This window comes from Rhinatrema bivittatum, chromosome 2 (genome assembly GCF_901001135.1).
Source record: "Rhinatrema bivittatum chromosome 2, aRhiBiv1.1, whole genome shotgun sequence".
NCBI classification, from domain to species: Eukaryota; Metazoa; Chordata; class Amphibia; order Gymnophiona; family Rhinatrematidae; genus Rhinatrema; species Rhinatrema bivittatum.
Genome location: NC_042616.1, coordinates 580069123 through 580096623, shown reverse-complemented (window position 1 = coordinate 580096623; position 27501 = coordinate 580069123). Strand labels below are relative to the sequence as shown.

The window sequence follows — 27501 nt, the reverse complement described above, 5'->3', positions numbered from 1 at the left end:
CAACCAAAGTATGGTACACTGCCCGGTCATGCTAGAGAAGTCCTCAGTTGATACTTTGACAATGGTTGTGGTCTTCCACTCCCAATAGGAATGACTAAGGCCCTCCCCAACATCTAACCACCCCCAGTCTTGAGTACCCCTGCTGTGAAATGTGATGAGTAATACAAAGTGAAATACAAGACAATATGCTATATTCTGGCCAACTTGTTCATTGCATAAGTTTCTTGCAGTAACATACCTAATATAATTAAAATTTGCTAATCTAGTTAGAATCTTACACATGATATATCAATCTTACTCATCTGCTATGACTTCTGAGGATGACTATCATAGTTAGACATCTAGTTGGGAAAGATGGGTGGACAACTCAAGAGATAGCAGTAGGAGGGAGAGGTTGGGGCCCTGTCCAGTCTCCTCTTTTATGCTCTCCTGCTAACTTCCTCCTCCAACACATTAGCATGACCCTATGGTCAATCAAGACCCTTAAACTAACCAGGTGGGCTAGAGGCAAGAAGATGAGAATGCAGGCTACAAAGGCTACACAGCATGCTCCAGGCTGACATGGAACCTGAAAGGGCCCTCCAGGCTATGTAATGGTCCACATTGCTGTATGAACCATCAAGCCTCACAGACTCCTCCCTGTACTCCCACCCAGTACACTGGTGACAGGTTGCTGGAGCACACATGCTCTGGTTACATGCTCTGGGGTCAGTGAGGAAAGGTCCCACAATATGCCCCAACCACTATCTTTAGACATTTTCGTGAGAATAACCCTAGCAAAGTGTATAGTTAACTAAGATGTTCCTCAAGAGGAGCGTACTCAGGAGCAGCAAACTTAATTCCCATTGGCAAGGCCATAAGGGGGGAATGGAGAGGCAGCTGGATCTAGGGGTCCCATAAAGCAGTTGTCTCCTGGAAGTCTGAGGCTCAGTCATGCTCGCCACAATCACATAGAAGTATGAACAGTATCAAGTGCATTATTGCTGCTCTTGAAAATAATTTTTGACAAATCCTCTCATCCCCACATCCCTCATACAAATAGAATGGCAGTGGAGAAGGCCACATAACAGCATATAATCAGTAGTAGTGGGGTGTTGATTGATGGCAAAGAAAAGCCAATACAAGCAGTTGGACTGCCAAAGTGGCACAGTGGCCTTGCAAGCATAGGTGCAGTTGCTGCAGTAGCAAATCCAGAGATTCATAAAAACCATTCAGGAACATTGATTGTGTTAGGTGTCTGTGGCTGTTGGGGCAAGAAAGGGAAAGGCAACTGTTTTAGACCATACAAGTTACCTGAAAAGACAATGGTTTATGGCAATGCAAGTTTTCCCAAGGCAGCTGTGCTAGTCTGTAAATTTTAGATAGAGCCCCAACACATAGAAAACCAGTCCTGTAGAAACAGCATATGACACTGGTAGGAATCCAATCTGGGCCACTGGTGCACTAACTACCAAGATAGCCAACAATCTTCTTCAAAGGGTTCCCCACATGTAAACTTTTTTTTGATAATGCAAACCATATGCCGCAACTGGGACATCATCATGTGACGCCAATAATTAAACAGTTGTGATCTTCTTTTGAAACGATGGTATATAAAATGCCTAAATAAATAAGTAAATAAATAATATAAATCTAAGCCAGTTTTCAAGTAAAATGATCTGTATGGCCCTTAAAAAAATAGTCTGCGGGGACAGGAGGCTGGCACTCTACCCTCAAGCTACTGGGAGCTCTTAGGTGGCAAGATATAGGTAAGGGGGACGAGAGAGGAGGGGGCTTACTCAAGCAGACTCTATCCCATTTACACATTTAACCAGACAGGAAAATCCACAAGCAACCAAGCCTTGAGGTAGTGAGGTGCACACAGACCACTTGTATTGGGACTAGGTGCATGATATTCTTCATTCCACAAACAGTGATGATCCCCTGAAGCTATCTATATGAGATAACTCTTACCCACGCTATCCATCTATAATAATACCCTGGATCCATGCATCTTCTCTTACTGTGTATCCCCTGCAACTGCTGGAATATGCTGTGCTAATATATCCAGTGGTATACTGTACACATCTCCTGAATTGTTACGCCTTCCTACGTTAATATCACTACTTGTAACATACATCCCGCACAATTACTCATCTATATTATATTATTAACTCCATGGGGTAGATTTTGTGAATTTGCGCGAGCTCGTACTTTTGTTCACGCACCAGGCGCGAACAAAAGTATGCTGGATTTTATAAGATAAGCGCGGCTACGCGCGTATCTTATAAAATCCGGGGTCGGCGCGCGCAAGGGGGTGCACATTTGTGCAACTTGCACGCGCCGAGCCCGGCGTGCGCTGCCTGTTCCCTCCGAGGCCGCTCCGAAATCGGAGCGGCCTCGGAGGGAACTTTCTTTCCACCCCCCCCCCGCACCTTCCCCTCCCTTCCCCTACCTAACCCACCCCCCGGCCCTATCTAACCCCCCCTACCTTTGTTGGCAGATTTACGCCTGCTGAAAACAGGCGTAAATCTGCGTGCGCCAGCGGGCTGCTGGTGCGCCATCACCCGACCCGGGGGCTGGTCCGGAGGCCTCGACCACGCCCCCTTGCTGGTGCCACGCCCCCGGTCCCACCCAAACTGCCCCGACACACCCCCGGACACGCCCCTCCCCCGCCCCTTTTATGAAGCCCCGGGACTTACGCGCGTCCCGGGGCTGTGCGCACGCCGGCGGCCTATGCAAAATAGGCGCGCTGGCGCACGAGTGCCCTGCGCGCGTAAATCCGGCCGGATTTACGCGTGCAGGGCTTTTAAAATCCGGCCCCCACTGTTTCTTACATGCATCTTGCACATTTGCGAGCATGTATTATGTCATTACTTCAATATGTCAAATAAAAATATACTGAGCTCAACAGTCCTAATACCAGAAAAAAATCCCACAACACCAAAGAGGACCACAACTAACTACTAAAATGGAAAAAGTATCAGATTTCACAATGCTCACAAACCACAATCCACAGGCTCTTGCCCGCAATGGGCTGCAGCCAGCTTCATTCATTTGATCATATAGTTTACCTCATATACTTTTCCAATTTATTAAAACCTCGCTTAACTTTATTACAAAAATAATTTTTATATACTTTGTGCTTATGTTTTTACTTAAAATGTCTTCCTAACTATTGTTTCCTTACTACATTTAGCCGAGTGAAGCTTAGTATAACCACTCATTATTTCAGATCCCCTGAAGCAGACACGGCAATTGCCGAAACATTATTAGTATCGGGAAGTCTGGGATATATTTGAGCATTTTAGTTGTAAGAAGGTGTTCGGAGAATAATAAAGAGCTACACCTAAGAGATAAGTTGAAATAGCTGTTCTCTTAAGTAAAAAGAAGGTATATAGTTAGGAACCAATAGCATCTGGTGTGGTTTTGAACCATAGGAAGTTATTTTAAGTAAAAACATAAGCACAAAGTACATAAAAATTATTTTTTGGTAATAAAGTTGAGAGGTTTTAATAAATTGGAAAAGTATATGAGGTAAACTATATGCTCAAATGAATGATGCTGGTTGAAGCCCATTGCGGGCAACAGCCTATGGATTAAGGTTTCTGAGCCCTGTGAAATCTGATACTTTTCCCATTTTAGTAGTTAGTTGTGGTCCTTTGGTGTAATGGGATTTTTTCTGGTATTACTTCAATATATAATATGCCTTCAACTCCTTGGCTGGAAAGGCTTGCCATAAATGATGACGATGATGAATGGGTTTCACCCCAGCAACCAACCAAGATAGTCTTCTGTTGTCCAACCCAAGGAAAGGAAAAAGAGGTGGCTATGCTGCTTTGGATTGGTGAACTTCACCAGGGGTTCTCCTGAATGTCAGTCTATTGCCACCTTAGTCTCTAGTGAGCAGGATAACCACATTAAGTGGCACTCATGTAGGAGAAAGTAGCATAGATGGCAGGAGAAGAGGAAACCTTGAACTATATTTCTAGACTGCTTTTCAATTGCTTAAGGCAGTTTACAATATTTATTATTTAATTTGATAAGTCCCTTCCAAAAGAGCTTACCATTTAAGTGAGTAGATGAGACAATGGGAGATAAGTGGCTTGCCCAAGGATGCACGAATGTCAGTGAAGCTGGATATGAACCTTGGTTTGTAGCCCATTACTCTGATAAGCAAGCTACTTCTTTCCCAGATTAACCCCCTGAATAAAGTCCCTCCCACTCCTTTTTTGTTTTGAGTTTTCTCCACATCCCCTCAATGTAGAATGGGTGAAATATGAGATAAGATAACAGAATCTCTGTGCCCATGCTTCCAGGGTGGGTGTGTAGGGCTGAATCACACTTTTCCCAATGATCTGCAACCCCAGGGTGGAACTTTTTATTTTTAATTATTTCCACATGGTTTCTTTTGAAAACTTGCACTCCATCAAGGTCACTACTGTTATGACCATCGGTCGCAGATGGCTGCAACCGCATCTACTCTCTGTCCTGCACCATCCTGCTTCCCTCTCCGGGCCTGCTCACAGCGTGGGCTAGACTTCGCCGCCACGTTCCCCATGGCTCTTCGTGGCGATCGAGACGGTGCTGCCATCCACACCAACTCTGGGCCTTCTTAGGCGTGCGCGCGCCACCGGGCCCTCTTTTGAAGCCTCTTCAGCCGGAACCTCAGGGGCATCCTTGATTGATAATGTCATTGGATCAGGGTTCTTAAGTTCCACCTTCGCCCTCAGGTAGCCAACTTGACAACGAGTTCCATTACCTCTCTATGAGCTCCTGTCTCCGTGATCCTATGGTGATGCTACTGGACATTCTTGGACTCTGGACCCTGCCTGCTACCTGCTCCTTGGGGGCCAGCGTGCGTGCTCTACAGGGACTTGCCTCTCCTGTAGGGGTATGCATTCGTTCCCTATGAATTGGGAATCCGCAATGTATAGGGCCATATTCGTTGTATTCGTGGGGAAGCGAAAAGTAGCATGATTCCCCACGAATACAACGAATCTTCGCCGAATTATTTGGCCGCCTAAAGGAGCCAATTTAAACAAACTCCCCACCCTCCTGACCCCCCAAGACTTACCAAAACTCCCTGGTGGTCCAGTGGGGGGTCCGGGAGCCATCTCCTGCACTCACACCCTCAGCTGCCGGTATTCAAAATGGCGCCGATAGCCTTTGACCTACTATGTGACAGGGGCTACCGGTGCCATTGGTCAGCCCCTGTCACATGGCCATCGGCGCCACTCAAAATGGATCCCAACAATGGCAATATCATCTTTGCTCATTCTATTTGGGCATGAGGGAAGGGAGCATTAATTCTGGAAATCTAGTCAAGAGATGTATTAAGTTAGTCCAATAAAAAGATAGCACCTTAATTTATTTTTTTTTTGTTAACCTTTATTTCCTTGCAATGTATTCAACAAAATGTACAGGAAACTGCTATTGAAGCCCTGTCATAATTGACTGTGTTGACAGTACAAACGGCACATTGTTAGACAGAGGTTATGTATGTGTGCAAGAGGTAGTCAGAGGCTGCATGTGTGAGAGATTAAGCGAGACAAAGATGGAGTTTGAGAGACACACCAGAAAAGGCTGTATGTGTGAAAGAGAGACGTGTGGAGGTTGTCTGTGATGAAAACAGAAGCCATTCAGTATATGTACGTGTGACCAATATTGCAAATTCTTTTTCTTCTGTACATAACTAATGACAACTAAAATTGTGTGCATAGAATACTGTGACATAATATAGTGAGTCTGCTATTCCTAAATTATTTTTAGTCTACTCTAGTATTATTAGTACTTTGCAATCTGCACTAATAATGAAAGTAACTAATATATTATATTTTTTATTGTCACTATTTTGTAAAACAGAACACATCTCTAGTTTAAGATTTCAGTAAATGCTGTACTTGTTGATGTTTAAATATCTTGATATATGTAAATATTTATTATTTTTAATTTTAGGAAATTAAGATTTTCCTACAATAAATACAAAGTATACAGCAGTTTGCCAAACCTAAAGTCTCTTAAATCTCTAAAATATTTGCTGAATCCAAACCATCCCAGTGCTTTGTATTTGTTTTTCTTTTAGAATCAAAGATAATTTTTATTTTATATTTTTGCAGTATAACTGACAGAGACCAGGTACATGGCCATAAAATTGTTCTGTTACAAACATTCAGCACATTTTCTGTCAACAAGCAAACATGAACTAGCCATAACACATGGGTGATATCATCTGATGGCGTTGATGCAGACCCATCAGAGATCAGTAAAGAATTTACTGAGCATGTGCAAGATCTCCCGCGCATGCACGCTACTCATGAGCCCCTCATTCTTTCTTCATTCTAGCTACCACACAGACATGTCCCAGTCACTTTCTTATTTTTTTTCAATTTTGGGCCTTGTTTTGTTGACCTGCCTTGTCTTGTTGCATATTTCCTTTTTTGCCACTGCCAAAATCAAACTATGGATCAGCTTAAGTCTAAGACCTTGCAGTCAGCAGATTCAGTGCCAATATTAATGGGCATCGGATGTCCATCACTGACACACATGCTGTCTGGGCCTGCACAACTATGTCCAGTTGTTAAAGCCTGGCAGACCCAGAACAATTATCATGTAGTGGAGAATGTGGAAGAATGTGGAAAACATCTTATTCACTCTGTGCACAAACCTTTTGATACCATGTCCAGGACCTTGGCTACTACCACTGAAGCTCAAAGGCATGTATATTTGAGAGTGAGTGGCCTTCTGGAGGATGTGTATGACCGCCTTGTGGACGTGACCTCTACAGGGGACAACTTGTTTGTCGACAAGGCATTTACTCTGATCAAGGAGCATCAGTTCACCCTGCAGTTATTATTGGCAGTGGGGGGTGGGGTGGGGGGGGGCACCTCACTCCAACCCACAGTCAGTACTCTTAGAACCATTCATTCTTCAAAGGATGTCCTTTCCACTTTTCAGCACAATCAGACCCCACCCGCTCTTCTGCAGAAGTAGCTGCTTCCTAATAGATTACAGAGGGAAAGGCATCAACCAAGAACTCAACAGCAGTTGCAGCCTAAACCTAAGGCCAAATTTAGATATCCTTGTGCTCCACTTCTAGTGAGAAGGGTGCAGTCCTTCTTCATGGAATGGCATTGGATCACCAGGGACCAGTGGGTCCTAAAATTTGTTGCGTATGGCTATTGCTTATGCTTCTCTCTTCTGACTTGACAGATTACAGTCTTCAACTCCAACCAATCTACCCACAGGCAGCTGGAAAAAGAGTTGCTCCTTGCAGTGGTCTATCAAAGCAATCCCTCCTCGGGAGTGTGGCAAGGGTTCTATTCTCTGTACTTCCTAATCCTCAAGAAATCATGTAGTATGAAGTCTTCTTTTGGATAATATAAGACTAGAGGGCACTCCATGATGTTAGCAAGTAGCACATTTAAAACAAATCAGAGAAAATTCTTTCTCACTCAATGCACAGTTAAGCTCTGGAATTCATTGTCAGAGGATGTGGTTAAGGCAGTTAGTGTAGCTGGGTTTAAAAAGGTTTTGGAGAAGTCCATAAACTGCTATTAATCAATAGGGAAAGCCAATGTTTGTTGCCAGCCTTAGTAGCATGGGATCTATTTATGCCCAAATTTTGAAAGCCCAGCGTGTGTAAAAACTGGGGGATACGCATGTGGCCGGGCCATGCATGCACGAAACGCATTTTAAAAACAGCCCGGCTATGCGCATATCTCCCGATACACGCAGAAGTGCAAGGCTTGGTGAAAGGGGTGGGCCAGGAGGGCAGAGTCTTATGTGGGGCGGGGGCTGACTAGGAGAGCAGCCATTAGGCCCTATTTATTTATGTATTTATTTATTTATTTACCATTTTTATATACCGCAATTCATGTAGCAGAGTTTCACATCATTTTGGTTTACATTAGAACAATAACAGGCATGTAAGAATGCAATTACATTAAAACAGGGGAGTGAACTAGGATAAGAGTGAACAGGGTAAAAACCATAGCTTATAAAATCATAGTTATATTGTAAGTCTTTTGAGCGATTGGCTATAGCTCTGGGTGAGAAATTGGGTTAATAAATTTTTACGGACTATGGATCATTTATTTGTGATGAGGAAAAAGAGATATACCAGAGAAGCACGTGTCAGCAGCTGGCTGGCGCATGGAACTTACTGCTGTTCGAAGGAACACATAAGTTCCTTACTTGGAACGGACTGTAAGGGAACTGGGAAAGGCCTACTCATGTCGCCGCGCGTATTTTTAAAAAATCTTCCCTTGTGCACGTGAGACGCTACCCACCCGCACATGTGTGTGTTGATATTAAATCAGGCACACATGTGTGCACAAATATTGTATTTTATAACCTGCGAGGGGCAACATGCATATGTTATAAAATTGGAGTGTTTCTTAAAATCTACCCCTTAATATTTAGGTACTTGCCATGTACTTGTGACTTGGATTGGTCACTGTTAAAATCTTACTTTAATTCTCTCCCCAGTTATATGAACCTTGTTGTAATGTAACTTTATGAACTCTTTGTACTTATTAATGTTCCGTTTCTGTGTTCACACCCCCTTGTTATATGTAAACCGGCATGATGTGATTCTTAATCACGAATGCCGGTATAGAAAAACTCTAAATAAATAAATAAAAACAGTATACTGGGCTTGATGGACCCTTGATCTGACCCAGTATGGCATATCTTATGTTTTTATGCATGTCAAACACTGTTATTACCTGTGGAAATCTAGTTTTCCATAATTATAAAACTCATAGGATTGGCCCAGAATGCTGGGACAGGAGTCTCACATTCTGATTAGCCTATGCCCCATATTCTTTTATTACAGTGGTTCACTAAATCACTAGTAAAGATTTCATAGAAACATAGAAATGACGGCAGAAGAAGACCAATCGGCCCATCCAGTCTGCCCAGCAAGCTTCACACTTCTTTTTTCTCATGCTTATCTGTTTCTCTTGGCTCTTAGTAACCTTTGGTTCTATTTCCCTTCCACCCCCACCATTAATGTAGAGAGCAGTGATGGAGCTGCATCCAAGTGAAATATCAAGCTTGATTAGTTAGGGGTAGTTACCGCTGCAATAAGCAAGCTACACCCATACTTATTTGTTTACCCAGACTATGTTATTCAGCCCTTATTGGTTGATTTTCTTCTCCCCTGCCGTTGAAGCAGAGAGCTATGCTGGATATGCGTGAAGTATGTTTTTCTTCTCCCCTGCTGTTGAAGCAGAGAGCTATGCTGTATATGCATTGAAAGTGAAGTATGCATTGAAAGCCACATTAACTATCAACAAATATTGAATAAGCCTAATAATTGGTAATACCTATAGCCTTTGAACTCTCCGTTAATTTTACATACTCTTACCCTCCCCTGGGTTTTGTTTTTTGTTTTTTAATTTGGAGATGCCAGCCCTCCATCCTTCCGCTCCGTGAAGGTGAAACACCAACCACTGGCCACTGGCATCCCGCTCCGTGAATGCCTCTGTGGCTACTGCCGCTCCGTGCAGTAGCCACATATTAAGTAAATATAGAATAATGTTGATCATGAGAGTCATGAAGCAATTTTTAAATCAAAACGATTTTCTGGCTTTGCTGAAATTTTAAAAACTCTAGTAGGACTTATATATCAATAGCTATTGCCCCACAAGGCTAAGAATTTCCTATTACTAATTCCCTGTTGAATATGCTTGTGCTTCTAAACCCCTCCACCAAGGCATTAACTATTACAGCTATTAATCATTTATATATCACTACCAAATATAAGTAGAACTATACAGATACACATAAGAGAATATTCCTAAAGGCAAGAAAATGCCCTTCACACTGGATCATTACTACATAATTATTCCTTGGCTATATTAAAATCATGCTTTTCTCACATCAAGGCGATCCGTAGGCATGATTCTCTTTAGAAGCTTAGACATTTGGAGACCATACTATGCTTTGACAGATGTAAGTGAGGTGCATAGATGTTATCATACATTTGCTTTGAGAGCTGTAGACAAGTTCTCTTCATTCCGTGCCTCTGCAGCATTAACGTGACAGCTCATTCTCTAATGAAAGAGAAATAAATGTATTACTGAAAACAAATTCTTGTGTAGACCGACGGGAGATAAAATATGGCTCTTTTGTAACCCTTTGAAACTCCTACCACAGGTAGAATTCCTAGAGCGTAAAAAACGCAGGGACAGGTTCACAAGTCTTTTTCCTTCTTTCAGTCCAGGTTGGTGTGTGCTCATCAAGGTACTGAAAAATAGAAATGTAATTGCATATCACCATGGCAAAGAGATGCAGGGAAATTTAGAAATAAATTCCCATTTTCGAGACCATTTGTCTACCCTATTCAGCTTATGTAACATCCCAATTGATATCACATTTTGATGTTTAAAAAGAAAACATCTTTTAAAGAAGAAAAAAGAAAAGACTTGATTTAATGTATTGAGCATTGCTTCCCTACCATACATTTTTCATCCTGAACTCATTTAGTGGCAGAGATGGATATTTCATCAGACAAGGATTTGACGTTCCATCACATTATGCTGTAAACAGTACAAATGATGTTTTGCAAATGGGAAATCTGGAAAAGCTAAAACAGTAGCCACTGCAGGCCACTGATTATCTCATTTAAACAGATATTAAATGTGGATGCCAGTGGTGTGATCATCAGCTACTTCCCACTTTGTGAATGCATTGCTCAGAAAGAGTCTTTTGCCTACCAGATGTGACCTAGATTTAGATTTCCAGAGGCAAAAAAAAAAGTCCATTGTGTCAAAAAACAATTGCTGGTAAAATACACACTAAATGAGCTTATCTCTCTTTTCCAGGTGTTAGAGCTAATATGCTAAGGAATTACTGCTTTATTCATGAAAAATAATTGAGGAAAAATGGTACAGCAAAGCAAATGTAGATAAAAACTCAGGATAGTTATTGTATATTAGGAAGGTTTACAGTAGCAAGAAGAATAAGAAACCAACAGAGAAAACATGGTAAATTTTGTGCCAGTGAGTCTCTCTAATTAAAAAAAAAAAAAAAAAGTCTTACATGGAGTATTAGTGCAACATATGTTGTGGTTTGGCAAAATTTTAAGACTATGAACAATTATATTCTTATCAATTATTATGAAAACTGTTTGAAAAAATATATATTCAAAGTGCAGCTGTTGACAAATCTGTCTCATTACTATGCTAAATGTGTCAAAATTTTAAAAAAGGTTTAAATGTCTTAATTTTATTTATTTCTAAATTTACTGGGGGTTTTTTTTTGTTTGTTTTTGTTTTTTTGTTGCACTAGGAGCAGCAACTCGGAAACCGGATCCAGAACCAGAAAACCAGACAGATCATACTGTTAAAATTGCTGGGGGCATTGCTGGGATCCTGCTGTTTGTCATCATATTTCTGGGAGTGGTGTTGGTCATGAAGAAAAGGTAAGTAGTGAGTTTACAGCATGAAACTAGGCACATGTTCTCATCACAGCTGCTTCCTGACTAGGCTGAAGTACAGTGAAATTCGTGAAATGTTAGGTAAAGAAAATATACAATTTATTTGCCAGCTTTTTGAGTTGAGCTCATTTTGACCATTTTCTTTGAGGCTTGGCTGAGTATTTAGAAATTTTATTTACACATGTCATTCTGCCATGCTTTTTTGTTTATAATCTATGATTTTGTTATACAGATCAAATGACAAATGATATTTCCTAGAATTGTAAACATTCACACAGTTCCTGTTTGCCAGATTGGTGAACCTCAGCCTTGAAAAAGGAGTTTAAATTTATACTGATTATACTATATAGCATATTCTGTGACAACCCTGCATCTCAAAATGATGTGCATACACAAAAAAACCCCCAAAAACATTTATGTAACCATCTTGGAGACAGGATAACAGAATTGAGGCCAAAGTTCTTTTATTCATATGTTTGTTAAATTTATCTTATATAGTGTTTCTGCTTCTGCAAAAAAAACTTTGATTTCCTAGTTTAAAAAGAAAGTGTTTCTAAGAGTAGAAGGTGGGAGTTGCAAACTTTGTCTTATAGTGGAGGGCCTTGACTGGCTATTTCAAACTAACAGGGTCATTCATCAAAGTGTGTTAATGCCCGTGATATTTAACTCAGCGTGAAATGCAAATTTATTGAAAGGGGAGGAGTTGGGGTGGGCTTAATGAAAAGGAGGGGAATTATTGAACTGTATGATAGTGTAATGAGACATTAAGCTGTGCAATATAGATTGCAAATTTTGTTGAGAGAGAACACCTCTTTATAAGACCTTCATAGTAGTAAAACTATTTATATCAGTATGGGAGGGCCAGCTAGTAACTTGAGGTGAGGTTTTGGTGGAGGTGTAGTGTTTTAGGACTGTCTTACATGCAGAGTGAGACGTACGAACAACACAGTACACATCAGTGAAGATTTGACATCATTTGGAGTGAGGAAAGTCTCACAAAGATGGAGATTTCCTCAATGTTCTCTCGCCCTAGCTTGATAGTTATTAGCCAGCCCTCCTATAGTGATATAAATAGTTGACTACTATGAAGGCCTTATAAAGAGTCTCTCTCTCTCTCGCTTTCTCCCTCCACTTCGTGGTAATTCTAAAATTTTCATAGCCACACACCCTTTTTTCTTATTGCTGGCATTATCCATGTGAAAATTATAGCATTTTGATGAATCTAGGCCTAAGTGCTGATTGATTAGAATTAAGAATAAATCTGAGCTCAGCTCGTTTCCTGCTTTCTGTGAGAGAATGTGAGTTCCAATTTCTGACTGGTTTTTAAATTGAGTTACTTAGGATACAGTAAGTGATGGTCCGTCCAGTCTGCCTAGTTATTCTGTCCTCGCTGCTAAGGATACATCCCAGCTGCCAGCCACCTGCAAGATTTTTCCTTATCCTGGACAGTATTTTTTGCCTTCCTCCTCTGTGCTCTACCATATTGCATGGAAGACCATACAAAATCCCCATTTAATTCCCTCCAGCACCCATCTTTCCCATGCTTTATCCCAAGGCTCTGTAATAATCTATAGAGCTAGCAGTGCTACTATGGTCTTTACCCAGACATCCAGCTGCAGAGCCAGTCAGCCAGACCCATATATGTAAGCACCTGCATTTCCACTAGGAGTTCCAGTTAGTTTCAGAACTTGCAGCCTGCCAGACAGACCCAACTGCTGGTTTGATTCTGTCAGCACAATCTAATTTAAGTAGCTACCATTCAGGTCGATACAGTAAAGTGTGCTCCATCGGAGCGCACTGTCAGCCTGCTCTGGACGCGTGTTTTCCCTTACCCCTTATTCAGTAAGGGGAGGAAAACACGCGGCCCACCCGCGGCACCTAATAGCGCCCTCAACATGCAAATGCATGTTGATGGCCCTATTAGGTATGCGCGCGGGATCCAGTAAGTAAAATGTGCAGCCAAGCCGCACATTTTACTCTAAGAAATTAGCGCCGACCCAAAGGTCGGCGCTAATTTCTTCCGGCGCCAGGAAAGTGCACAGAAAAGCAGTAAAAACTGCTTTTCTGTGCACCCTCCGACTTAATATCATAGCGATATTAAGTCGGAGGTCCCCAAAAGTAAAAAAAAGTAAAAAAAAAATAAAAAATTTGAATTCGGCCCGCGGCTGTCAGGCCGAAAACCGGACGCTCAATTTTGCCGGCGTCCGGTTTCCGAGCCCGTGGCTGTCAGCGGGCTCGAGAACCGACGCCGGCAAAATTGAGCGTTGGCTGTCAAACCCGCTGACAGCCGCCGCTCCAGGCCAAAAGGAGGCGCTAGGGACGCGCTAGTGTCCCTAGCGCCTCCTTTCCCTCGTTTGCACCGCGTCGCCTAATTTGCATGCTGGAGCATACTGGATAGCTCGCACCGGCGAAGGTCCGGTGCGTGCGCCGGGAGAGCGGGCGTTCGTCCGCTCTCCCGCGGTTTTACGGTATCGGGCTGATTGCTAGTGAGAATCCCAAGGCCCCTGCATATCTTGAAGACAGATCCAGCTAAATGAGCCACCTACATTTCAGTTAAGAATTCTAGCTATTACAGAACTTGCCTGCCAGACGGGTGAAGGCAAAAACTCTATCGCAATCTTTAAACTACTATATGCTGCTAGCAATTGAGGCTTTTATCGCCAAAGGTTCCATGGCTACTAGAAATAATAAGGGCAAAAGGGGGCATCCTGCTTCAGAATGAAACTGGAGGTAATGGTGCCATTCAAAAGAAGGCGTGCAGACGGGTTATTATATAACTGTTTAAGCCACACTAGCATCTCACTGTGCAACCGATACTTCTCTAGCACCCAGAGCACATATTCCTAGAAAATAGTCAAAAGCTTTTTCAGCATTTAAACTAAGAAACATAGCCTCTCAATTACTGGATTGACTTAGTGCCGCATTCAGCCTGAGTACATTTTTTACACCATGTGTTCCCTTTACAAATCTCATTCGATTGGGGTGCACTAACTCTGGCAGAACAGTATTAAGCCTGTTCACAAGAATGGCAGCAAAAATCTTTAAATTGATGTTGATTAAGGAAATAGGGTGATAGGAACTACTGTCCAGGGGGTTTTTGTTCTTTTTTTTTTTTTTGGCAATACCACTATTACTGATTGATTTAAATCAGAAGGCAACACTTTTTGAGTAAGATAATTGTAAAACTTTGCTATAGGAGAGAGTACTGATAATTTTAATATTTTATAGAATTCTGTCCCTAGACCATATATTCACACCATCTTTCCCTGTTTAAGGTGTTGGAGTTTTGAATAGGCATATTTAAGTTGTTTAGCTTTTCCTTCACAGCCTGCGGCGAAGAGAAACCTACAAAAATACTGTTCTTGTTGAGCCACATTTGCTGCATGTATGGTGTATAATTTCTTATAATAGTCTATAAAGCACTGCACTATTCCTGGGGCTTCAGTCTGTACCTCACTCCTTTTCTCCTTTATGCTTAATATAACTGACCTTTGCCTTTTTTACTTTTACTAAATTGGCCAAAAACTTACTCACCTTCTTTCCAGATTTGTACAGCTTATATTGAAAAAAGCACAGTGGCTTTGTTGCACCGGAGGTGGACCCTTGGGCCGAGGTGGGGTTGACGCTACCCGTAGGAACGATCCTACGGGTCCCCACCGTCGGCAGGCGGAGTGGCTGATGGACAGAGGCCGGCTGGCGCTTCAACAATACTAGCCCTCGTTCCCCGCGGGTTGAGCCTTTGAGTGCCGGGGCCAGCTGGGCTTAGGTGGTCGTCATTGTCAATGGAAAGGTAGAGAGGTCAGCCCAGTGGTAGCAACAGCAAGTCTGGGAAGTCTGTACTGGACAAGACGGAATCCCAGAGACCCGGGCGCCAATAGAACCAAAGTCAGACAGGGGCGCTCGAGCAAGAACAGGCCGAAGCCTGAATAGGCCAAGTCCAGGACGTAGACTGAAGAGGCGTCATAGAGCAAACTGAGGTCAGGGCTGGCGGCAATCAAAGAGCGGTGGCAAGGCAAGGCTGAATTCTGAGTGAGGAGAAGATCAAAGGCGTAGTCAGGCAATGCAGAGGTCCGGGCTTGGAGAGGATCAGTAGCGTAGTCAGGCAATGCAGAGGTCCGGGCTTGGAGAGGATCAGTAGCGTAGTCAGGCAATGCAGAGGTCCGGGCTTGGAGAGGATCAGTAGCGTAGTCAGGCAAGGCAGAGGTCGTGTCCAAGAAATCAATTCGAAGAAGGGCTAGGAATCAGGAACAAAAGAACAGGAACTGGAACTTGCAGGGATCAGGTACGCAGGAGAATCACCAGGAGTCAACGAAGTACACAACCAGCATGGAGACCTGTTGCAAAGGCGACTATCAGGAGCTGAGCCTGGCCTTAAGTACTGGAGCTTCGGCGACGTCATCATCTGGGGCCGCTGCCAAGTTCCCGCTGTGGGCCCTTCATAAGAGACAGTGATGCCAGCGCCTAGGGAGGGGCGCGGCGCTGAACGGTGGCGTCTCTCCGCGGGCCATGCGGAGAGGCCCGTTGCAGAACACAGAAGCTTGTAGCAGAAGCTGGAGCACCGGGGGTGGCCCGAGGACAGAGCCGGCAGCCCACCGCCGCCAAAGATGTGGAACTAGACGCTGGATTTGGCGAAGAGAGGTGAGGGGGCCGGGCCACGGGTCTGCTGCGGCCGGCACACGCAACAGGGTTTGCAGTCTTTAAAATAAGAGACTGTTATACATGATTTTTGCTTGAGTTACCTTTTGCTTGTTCTCTGCAGAGCAAAACTAGGTTATAACAAGAATATGAAGCTGAGCGGACGGCCATATAGACACATAGGTGTCCTTGGGACATCCAAGCTGTACTTGATAAGGGATCAGACCTTTACCTTTACACCTCAGTTTACGGATCAGCACCACTTCTATCTGGCCCTGGATAATCGAATGCTGGTGGAGATGCTGAGGACAGAACTGGCTTATCTCTGCTCGTGCTGGAGGATAACTGGACGGCCCACCCTCACTTTTCCCATTACTCACACCATGCTCAGTAATCTGCGTTTCTTACCCTTTATTTTAATAGTGTTTAGACACCAAAGCCAAGATTTAAATATTTCCACCATGCCCCGGCTACATTTTATCTAAGTAGCATATTATCAGGTCAAAAATAAACTGGCTGGAAAGAGGCGGGGGGGAAGATCTTCCAGGGGCGGGGCTAAACTTTAGCCAGTGAGCTACTGGATAACTCTGGTCTGAGAAATAACTGTCCCAGAGTTTGCTGGATACCGTTAGCTGCATGTATTCAACGGAATGTTTATGCACGTATGTTCTGCCGAATATCCGACTTCAACTACTCAGGTGTGTTTCCTGCTTGCCGGCCCCACTGAATACCTACCTCATTGGTTTACAGTACAAAAGTTTGTCTCTCCCCAGATAAGCACAAGTTTTTCTAAAAGGTGAAAAAAAGGAGGGCTCGAGTAGAGCCTTCGGAAGAGCCATCCTTTTCAAGATGACACGTTTTGCCGTATGAGTGCGGGATGCTCTGGAGCATAGATCCATTTCCACCAAGCAGGAGTGTGATGCGTGAGACAGAAATGGCTCCACTGTGTCATACATAGTCTGGATAAACAGATAAGCATGGGTGTAGCTTGCTTATTGCGGTGGTTAATACCCCTAACTAAATTAAGCTATTTTACTTAGATGCAGGTCCAGCACTGCTCTCTACATTAATGGCGGGGGTGGAAGGGAAATAGAATAAAAAAGGTTACTAAGAGCCAAGAGAAACAGATAAGTATGTGAGAGAAAAAAAAGTGCGAAAGCTTGCTGGGCAGACTGGATGGGCCGTTTGGTCTTCTTCTGCCGTCATTTCTATGTTTCTATATGTTTCTATATATTAGTCTTGCGCCTCCTGATAATTTCTGCAGTTCTAATCCTGTTTTGCTTTTCTGTATTGGCTATTATGTGCCCCCCCCCCCCCCCTCATCACTGCTTTTCCTGCGTTCCATATTAGAGAGGGAGATGTGTGAAGTAGGTCATTATTGGCCTCATAGTCTTTCCAGGCATCTTGCAGGTATTTGTGAAAGGTGTCATCATGATACAGGTTAGGGCTCGTTTGCCACATAAACACTTTTTGCAGGGAGCCCCCTATTTTTACTTCCCATTTTGACTGGTGCAGGATCGGATATAGAGAGAGTGTCTATTTCTGAATCTAACACTTTAGGAAAGAGACTTTCTGCTAAGAGTATAAAATCAAGCCTGTAGTAGGTGTTTTGTGGATTGGAGTAAAATGAATAGTCCATGTCGCCAAGTTAGAGAACATGCCATATATCCAGTGTGCCTAATTACTCTAATACGAAATTGACGCCCATAGTCTCTTCCTTCATATTTGCAGTCCTTAAGGGGTTTACATTCCAAAGCCCGATCCTCTACCACATTGAAGTCTCCCCATAATGGTTAGATACTCTGGGAATTCCAACAAGATCTTCACTATCGATTTGAAAAAGGAGTGAACATATATATTTGGTGTGTAAATCTTACAAAGAGCCAATTTTTGATTAAACATGGACCCCATCAAAATTATATACATACCTTCCTCATCTTAAAACTGTTTTCTTTCTGAAAGGGAAGTTGCTTATGAATTATAGTTGCAATGCCTTTATGGCACTGAGAAAAAGAGGAATAAGAGCATTGCCTCTGTTATGACCTTCGGCCGCGGCCGACCCAACTCATATCTTGCCATGCCTGGCCCTCCACTTCAGGGGAACTCACGGCTCTGGCCAGCCATTGTCGCCATACTGTTCCTGGTTCTCTCAGCTACGCAGGGTGGCTGGGACACTGCTGGCCCACGCTCCAACTCTGGGCCATCCTAGGCGCACACGTGCCATCTTTGCTCTATTTAAAGGACCATTGGTGGTAATCCCTGGACCGTCTCCTACTGATGACATCATCACCATGGAATATTTAAGCACCTCCCTTGGCCTATGCAAACTGACTTGGCAACGAGTTCCTTCGCCTCACTGGTTCTTTTTCCTGTCTCTCCAGACCCGTGGTTCCTGCCTTGGATTATTTGCTGATCTGGACTCTGGCTTGGGCACCCGCTCCTCAGGGGCCTGTTTGCCCTTCCCCGCTCCTCGGGCTAGCCCTTGCGCTCCTCACCAGAGATCCTGCCTACTCGCTTCTCCGACCCTCGGAGTTACCTCAGCACTGCCTCTAGAGATTCCACCTCTAAGCTTCCCCATTCCTTGGTGTAGCCTTCACCCTGCTACACCGGAGGCTGACTATACGCTATCCCGCTCCTCGGGACAGTCTCCACGTTATTATACCAGTGACCTTACTCTACGCTCCCGGCTACTCAGGGCAGTCTACGTCACTACACCGGAGACTATTACTCTGCACTTCCCCGCTCCTCAGGGCAGCCCCTACTTTATCACCAGAGACACTGTTGCACTGCTGAACCCGCCGCTCGGGACAGTCTCTGCATTTCTCCCTCAGTGATCCTGTCTCTGTGCTCCCTGCTCCTCGGGGCCTGCCCAGCGCACCTCTGCCTTGGAGCTTCCCTCTCCAGTACATCTTACCTTCAGCCCTGCCTACAGTACTTTGACTCCTTCAGACTGTGCCTTTCTGTGCCGCTCCTCGGGGCGCCTCACAGTATTTCTCAGCACAGGTAGCTGCGATCACGTGGCAGTGACGCAGGACGTTCTCACTCTACAGAACTATGTCGTGTCCCTGCTGCAGCTGACTTCACCTCCCAACAGTGGGGACCTGTGGGTCAATCCCCTCAGGTAGCATTAACCTCCACCTCGGGCCAAGGGTCCACGAAACCCACGAAGCTTAACAGTCTCACACAGTCTTATTGTGGCTTAGTATGTTTTGCATCTGAAAGAAATGTCTCTTGGAGAAAAACTAAATGTGACTTCAGCCTCTTGAACATATATTTAGCAGCTTTTTCCATTTCATTGGTAAAAGGATACCATCTACATTTTGAGTAATAACATTAACTCTTACCATAGTGCCTCCCTCTGCTTTCACTTATCCACCTCTAGCATTGTGGAGGCAGCTCAGTTACTTGTAATGAAAAGCATCCCAGAGGCTCCCCAGCCTAAACCCTCAGGACAGGAAATGTTATTCAGATGTTCCACACCTCCACTCAGCCTGGTCACATATTGGTCACCATCGTATAACTGTAGATTGCTTCCTGAAACAGATTCAAAACCCAACCTCTAGCCTATATTAGGCTCCGTACATGTTAATTATGTTATCACCCCCATATATCTTAATCCAAGTTAATTCGACCTGTTCATTGTAAGACATTTACTTGTCATTGTTGTTATTGTTTAAAATGTAAACCGAATTGATCAGTAATTCTGTTATTGGAAAGTCGGTATAGAAAAATGCTAAATAAATAAATAAATAAACACATAAACACCATCAACCCTGCAAAACACACCATACTATCAAACCACATCATACTGTACCCTGGCTCCCCAAGGCATCAACATCCCAATATTTCTACCTCCCATGCTGGGGTGTGCCCAAGCAGGTCCTCTCCTCCTACTACTACTCCCAACATTTCAATAACAGCAAGACTTTTTTTTTATATTTATAGTTTCCTAGATATATGTCTTGTATTTCATCACAATACCATTTCCAACATTGAAGGAGCTCAGGGCCCAAACTCTGGAAAAAATCTGAAAGTTCAAAAAGCTTTCTGCTATCATAAAATAAGTGTGTCTCTAACATTAACTTGCTGTGATTCCTGTATTAGCATGTTATAATGATGCTGCCTGAAATGTAAGAGTGCAGCCTTAACTCCTTAACAAGGCAAGTGCTGAATTCTTACAACTGTAAGCAGCTGTAAGAATCACACCAGGCCTTTTCTAAGCCCAAACAGTTAATAACAAGGGTGCCAGTTGCTGAACTTGCTCACCATTGTTGCATCTGTTGTATTCCCAATAAGAGAAAAGATTTGCCTCAATAGTACATAAACTTACTGCTTTACCAAAAAAAAAAAAAAATGACACTGTATTATTGTTCAACACAGAAATTAACTCTTCTACTTCTCTCATTTTTGTTAGAATGCACACATTCCCTTGATGTTGCGACCTTATTTTTACAGGATACAGGAAAGTACATAGTTGTATAGTTCTGTACAGAACTGTGCCATGTCTCTCTGAGGCTGCACAGCCACATGCACCAAGTAGTAATTGAACAGCAAGACTTTGTGGCTCCTTAACTACTTGATGCACTCTTAAAATTTTTTGTTTGCCCAACTCAGAATTTTTGCCAACATGGTCACAGCTGATTTTCTCTGTCAGCTCTCATGTCTTTGAGGTGCGTGCACTCAAAGCTCAGCCTTTCTCCTGCTGTCGTCAGACTCATCTCCTGTGGCATCCAGTTTTCTATTATGCCTTGTAGCTCAGCATTCTTTACTGATTCGGGGAACCCAATGATACAGAGCTTGTTCTTTTGGTCTTCTGCTCATTCTAAGAGTCTTGTGTCCAGTGTCTGCAATTCAGCAACTTGTCATTCTAATTGTGCAGTTCTGTGTTCCCCTGTGAGATGATTCTATGTTCAGCAGTCTCTAGTATTTTCGAGTGCCCTTCCAGACCCTCTTTTATGTCTTCTATGTCCACTTGAACTTTCATCAGCCTTTCATTGTGAACTGCTATTTCATTTTTAGAAATCTGTGTCACCATTTCTTCTGAGATTGCTGTTAGGCTTTACTCACCTCCATCAGCTGTTAAAGTCACCAAGACAGATTCAGCATTCCTCAGTTTGTCCTTTTTTATTTCTTAGTGCTTTTGAACTCATGTCCCAGAACATTGGCACTCATAAGCTGACTCATCTGAGAGAGGAATTGTCCAGATTTCAGTTAACCCTCCCCTTCATTGAACCATCCTGTATCTCTCACCATCTCCCACAGAGAATTCAGAAACCCAGGAAAAAATGGTTTACAGTGGGCTTTGGTAGAACAAGACACAACAAAGAAACTTTCAATTTCCCCAACTTTGCAGCATACTGTGTATCAACCCCCACTCCCACAGAGTTGTCAGACATCCAGGATTCTGAAACATAGGACTAATTGTATAACCGTGGGCTCTGGCAAAATAAGGCCTGTAATAAAGAGACACCCACTCTTCCCACTGGTACCCCTACATAATGTCTTTTCTGCATTGGAAAATGAATCCCCAGCAATAAAATTTGAAATGATGTCTGAAAGAGAAGACACACAATGAACCCAGAAGTCTTTGAACAGGATCAAATATCATAAAAGAAAGCTTCTTCTATTAGGAGATTCAGTCATCAGAGAAACCAATTTGGGAGTACATTTTGATGGTGACAACAGTTAAATGCCTTCCAGGATCTTCAGCTAGCAGAGAGATGCAAACCAGATAGTCAAAGCCATTGTAGAAGAAAGTAGGAACATTGATATTAATGTTATCATCCATCTGAGGACCAATGACCTCAATAGAGATGGTAAGTACAGAAAGATTTCTAGAATCTAGGGAAGAAGATAAGAAACGTACAAAGACTATTGCCTGTTCATGGAAAGGGAAAAGAGAGGTTCTGCCATATAGATAATTTCAATTTCTGGCTCAAAACCTGGTGTACAAAAAGCAGTTTTGGATATATTGGAGGCTGGGGACATTTATGGAGCAGTGAAAAGCTCTATGGTAAGGACAGCCTACATTTGCCTGTATCAGGAGGAAGGATGCTAAGTGAGAAATTCAGGTCATTCATTATCAAACATTTAAACTAGAGAATGAGGGTGGCAGGAGGTGACCAATGAAATTGGCATGTCACCCCAAGAAATACAGGAAGATGGAGTAGAAAATAAAATCAATCAGACCAAAAAAGCAGAAAAGGTGACTAGGAAGTGCAACAAATCAAGGGAGAAAAATTGGAAAGCTATGACCACAAGCACTCATAGTTTGAGCAATAAAATCCCAGACCTGCAGGCCTTAATGGTGAAGGCAGACTTGGACCTTGTTGCTGTTATGGAGACATGGTTCACAAATTTTCCTGATTGGATATGGCCATTTGTGGCTATAACGTGCTAAGGAAGGACAAAGAGGACAGAAAAAAAGGAGGAGTAGCTTTTAATGTCAAAAACGATATCTGAGCAACTGAACTGCAAGGGAAATGGAGTAGTGACCATTCTAAAAAAAGAAAAAATGGTGTATCCATTTTTACTGGTGTGATCTACAAGCCTCTGACTCAAATGTAAGAACTGGACAGAGATATGGTCGAAGACATCCGAAAGGTGGGAAAGAAGGGAGAAGTGATGGTCGTTGAAGATTTTAATCTGCCAAATGTAGACTGGAGAATACCTTCTCTGGAATCTACGAGAAGTAGAGAGATAGTGGATGCTTTTCAAGGGGCTCTGCTCAAACAAATGGTAATGGAACCCATGAAGGAGGTGTGATACTTGACTTGGTGCACACTAATGGGGATAGTGTGTCTAATGTCTGGGTAGGCACCCACCTGAGCCCCAGTGATCATCAAACGGTATGGTTTGATATTGCAAATAGGATACAGAGAAGTCACATGAAGACTCAGATTTTGAATTTGAAGGACACTGACTTTGTCAAAATGGGGATGTGTCTGGAAGAAGAACTAGAAGACTGGAAGAAAATGAGGGAGATGGAACAACAGTTGGCCATATTAAAAGAAGTTATTACAAAGGCAACAAATCTATATGCTAGAAAAGTAAACAAAAGAAGAATAAGAAACTAAACGGGTTCATAAAGGAGGTGGCTGAAAAAATAAAAGCAAAAAGAACAGAGTTCAAGAAGTATAAAAGATCCCAAAAAGAGGAACACATGGAAGAATACCTGGTGAAACTGAGGGAAACAAAGAAAGAAATCAGAAAAGCAAAAGGTCAAGTGGAAGAAAGGATTGCTAAAGAGATAAAATGAGGTGACAACATTTTTCAGATATATCAGAGAAAGAAGGAAGGTTTGAAGTGATATAATGAAATTAAAAGGCAACAAGGAGCAATATGTGGAGAGAGTTAACTAAATGGAGGAAATATTAAACAAATACTTCAGTTCAATGTTCACTAAAGAAGACCCTGGAGAAGAACATTGCTGGTTGACAAGAACGTAGATGGTAGTAGAATAGTTAAAACTCCAGTTTACAGAAGAGAATGTATGGGAAGAGCTAGGAAAACTGAAAGTGGACAAGGCCATGGGGCAGGATGAGGTACATCCCAGGATACTGAGGGAGCTCAGAGATATAGTGGCTGGTCCACTGAAAGACCTGTTTAATAGATTTCTGGAAATGAGTAGTGCTGCCAGATTGGAGAAGAGTAGTGGTGGTCCTGCTTCACAAGAGTAGGAGCAGAGAGGAGACTGGAAACTACCGACCACTTAGCCTTACCTTGGTGGTAGGAAAATTAACAGAGACTCTGCTAAAGGAAAGAATAGTGAATGATCTACAATCTGGTAGGATGCTGGACCCAAGGTAACATGGATTTACCAGGGGAAGGTCCTGTCAGACAAATCTGATTGATTTTTTTTGATTTGGTAATTAGAGAATTGGATCGAGGAAGAGCACTAGATGTGAATTACTTGCATTTCAGAAAAGCTTGTGATACATTCCCACATAGGAGATTAGCAAACAAAAGGAGAAGCTTGGGAGTAGACACCAAGATAGTGGCGTGTATTGCAAACTGGTTGGCTAACAGGAGATATTATGCAATGATAAATGGAACCTACTCTGAAGAAAGAACAGTGTTAATTGAAGTGCCACAGGGATCGGTTTTGGGATCGGTTCTGTTCAATATATTTGCAAGTGGCATTTTGGAAGGGATAAAAACTAAAGTTTGTCTATTTGTGAATAGTACTAAGATCTGCAACAGAGTGAACACACCTGATAGAGCAGAGAGAATGAAAAGTGATTTAAGAAAGCTTGAAGACTGGTTCAGGATTTGGCAGTTACAATTCAAATGCCAAGAAGTACAGAGTCATGCATCTAGAGTGCATTAATCCAAAAGAACTGTATATGATGGTGGGTGAAAGACTAATATGCACGAATTGGGAGAAGGACCTTGAAGTGATAGTATCTGCCAATCTGAAGGTGGCGAGGCATTGAGACAAGGTGATAGCAAAAGCCAGAAGAATTTTGGAATGCAGAGAGAGAGGAATAACCAGTAAGAAAAAAGAGATAGTGATGCCCTTGTACAGGTCCTCGGTGAGACCTCATCTGAAGTACTGTGTGTTCAGTATTGGAGTCCATATCTCAAAAAGGGTAGAGACAGGATGGAAGTGGTCCAAAGAAGGGTGATCAAAATGGTGTGGCATCTGTTTCAGAAGTCTTATGAGAAGAGGCTGAAGGATCTAGATATGTATACCCTTGAGGAGAGGTAGGTACAGGAGGGATATGATACAGACCTTCAGATACCTAAAAGGATTTAATGATGCACAAACTTTGAACCTTTTTCTTTATAAAAGAAACAGTAGAACTAAGGGTCACAAAATGAAAATCCAGGGGTGGGAGTGGGGGAATCTCAGAACCAACATAATGAAATATTTTTTCACAGAGAGGCTGGTGGATGCAAAGAATGCAGTTCTGTGGCGAGGATGAAAACAGTAAATGAATTCAAAAGGTCATGGGATTAACACTGTGAATCCCTAAAGGCTTGAGTGTGATAATGAAGAAAAGAGTGCGTGGGGGTAACCTGAATGGAACAGCAGTTAGTACCCTTAACCAGAAGGCATGGGGGGATTGCTACCCTTAACACATTAGCCTTGATAGACACAACTGCAGCATCGCTCTCCGCTTTGACAGCAGGGCAGGGAAAAAGGGCAGTAGATTCTAAAGACAACCAACACTGGGCCCTGACTTTTAGGCTCTGGCGTATTGATATTCTGACGTTGGGGATAAAGTTTCTATGGTCAAGTCCAAAAGTAAAGAACATTAAAGCAGTAGTGTCACCACGTAAAAATGTTGCAGTAATTTTGTTATGAGTTTGACAGTTGCTTGGTCTTGCTTGTAAGAATACTATTCTTAATACAAGGCACAGGGGTAACCTACACAGCAGCAGTTGCTGTCCTTTGCGGACACTTAAGGACCTGCACAGAGCAGCAATTGCTGCCTTGGGAAGCTTGTTGGGCAGACTGCATGGATCATTTGGTCTTTTTCTGCCAACAATACTATGGTACTATTCTATGTTCGTGCCTTTTTTTTTTTTTTTTATCAGTTTAGCATGATCAGGAGGTTGGGTGTACCAGGGAAGCCAGACAGACAAGGAGCACTGCACGAGCCCTAAATCTTGCATCTGCTTAGCTTCCAGCCATAACTGGAAGTCTACTCTCATTTCTTAGTATATTTTCTTTTATCCTAATCAGCCAGCCAAAGACCCAACACTCTTCCTATTTTCATACAGAAAGTGGTCCCTGATTAGGGACAGGAACTTCTGGTGTACCTGCCCATATAGGCAAAGCAGTCTCTGCTGGTAACTGGCATTATTTGTCAGGCTGCCGTAGTAGATACATTTTATAAAAAATTCAGTGTCAACTCTTTGGGTTGAAGGGAGATATTGCCAGACTTAAAGTTGAACTAACTCAGAAACTCACACTGTAGTTCACCATGTCCTGCTTCTCTACTAAGATGTTACTATTAGGGATGTGCAGAGGGATGCCATATGTTGCATTCGTGATTCGGATTCGTCGGAGAGCAGATACGTTGCATTTGGCTGTATGGCGCCCCGATGCGTTAATACGGCGCTTTCTATTCGTGTCCCAGCTAAAATTAAAATTAACTACAACCCCCCACCCTCCTGACCCCCCCAAGACTTACCAAAATTCCCTGGTGGTCCAGCGGGGGGTCCGGGAGCCATCCCCTGCACTCTCACACCCTCGGTGCCGGTTTCATCATGGCGCCGATAGCCTTTGTCACAGGGGCTACCGGTGCCATTGGTCAACCCCTGTCACATGGTCATCAGCGCCATCTTGTGCTCCTACCATGTGACAGGGGCTGACCAATGGCACCGGTAGCCCCTGTGACATAGTATGGGCAAAGGCTATCGGCGCCATTTTGAGTACTGGCATCGGATGGCTGGAGTGCAGGAGGTCGCTCCGAGACCCCCGTTGGACCCCCAGGGACTTTTGGCCAGCTTGGGGGGCCTCCTGACCCCCACAAGACTTGCCAAAAGTCCAGCGGGGGTCCGGGAGCGATCTCCTGCATGCCGGCTGTCCGATGCCAGTATTCAAAATGGCGCTGATGTTAGGGATAAAATGTTAGGGATGTTAAGGATAAAATAGCAGCTACTGAAATAAAGGGGGTGGCTGAATTATTGAGATTTGCCCTAAAAATACCTGGGATTTATAGCAGGGGAGATAACACACAATATTTGAAATGCCACACATTATCTCTGCATTAAGGAGGTAATTTTCAAAGGAGCTAGGTGCGTAAATGTAACATACTATCCTAGCAATTTTCAAAAGTCATTTACTCATGTAAAGTGCACTTGCGTGAGAAAATCCTATGTCCAATTCGATGGCATATATTATAGCAGTTTTCAAAAGACCTAAGGCATTTACCACACAGTAATCGCTATTTGCCATGCAGTAAAGCTCTAATGCAGCTTAGTTATTGATCCACTTAGATTGTAAGCCCTCTGGGACAGGGAAATACCTACTATACATGATTTTAACTCACCTGGAGCTTGGGTTTGGAAAGTATTTAACTCCAGATTCCAAATCCAAGAAGTGAAAGGTAGCGAGCAACTGTGAGCAGCAATTGAAAAGGTAACAAATATTTTGTCTAAAACAGGTCAGCAAAGAGAGGAGGAAAAGGAGATCAATACGGTTTTCTAAGAAGACAGCAGAAATGGTTAAAGGAAAGAGATTATCATTCTGAAAATATAAAAGAGCACAGTTGGAGGAAGACAGGCAGTGCTATCAGGAAAACAAAAAGAGGCAGAGAAAAAAGGCAAGCAAGGCCCAAACAGAAGAAAAAATTACCCAGTCAATAAAAGGAGATAAAACCTTCTATGGATATAAATGGAGAGACAGGGGATTAACTGTGATTAAAGGAAAAAGCTCAATTAGTGAGAAGGGGGGAGCAACAGAAAGCAGAAATGTTAAACAAGCTTTT

The 27501-nt window shown here is 43.0% G+C and overlaps 1 protein-coding gene across 9 annotated transcripts in view; it reads left to right on the top strand.

Annotated features, from left to right (window-relative positions):
- The window catches only part of PTPRM (protein tyrosine phosphatase receptor type M), a 1907823-nt gene that overhangs the window by 1324741 nt on the left and 555581 nt on the right, over positions 1–27501 (top strand). For all 9 annotated transcript variants that reach the window (XM_029591025.1, XM_029591024.1, XM_029591022.1 and 6 more), the window contains one exon: positions 11278–11410. In XM_029591025.1, coding sequence (XP_029446885.1) covers positions 11278–11410 — 133 coding nt within the window. The remainder of the gene's footprint in view (positions 1–11277; positions 11411–27501) is intronic.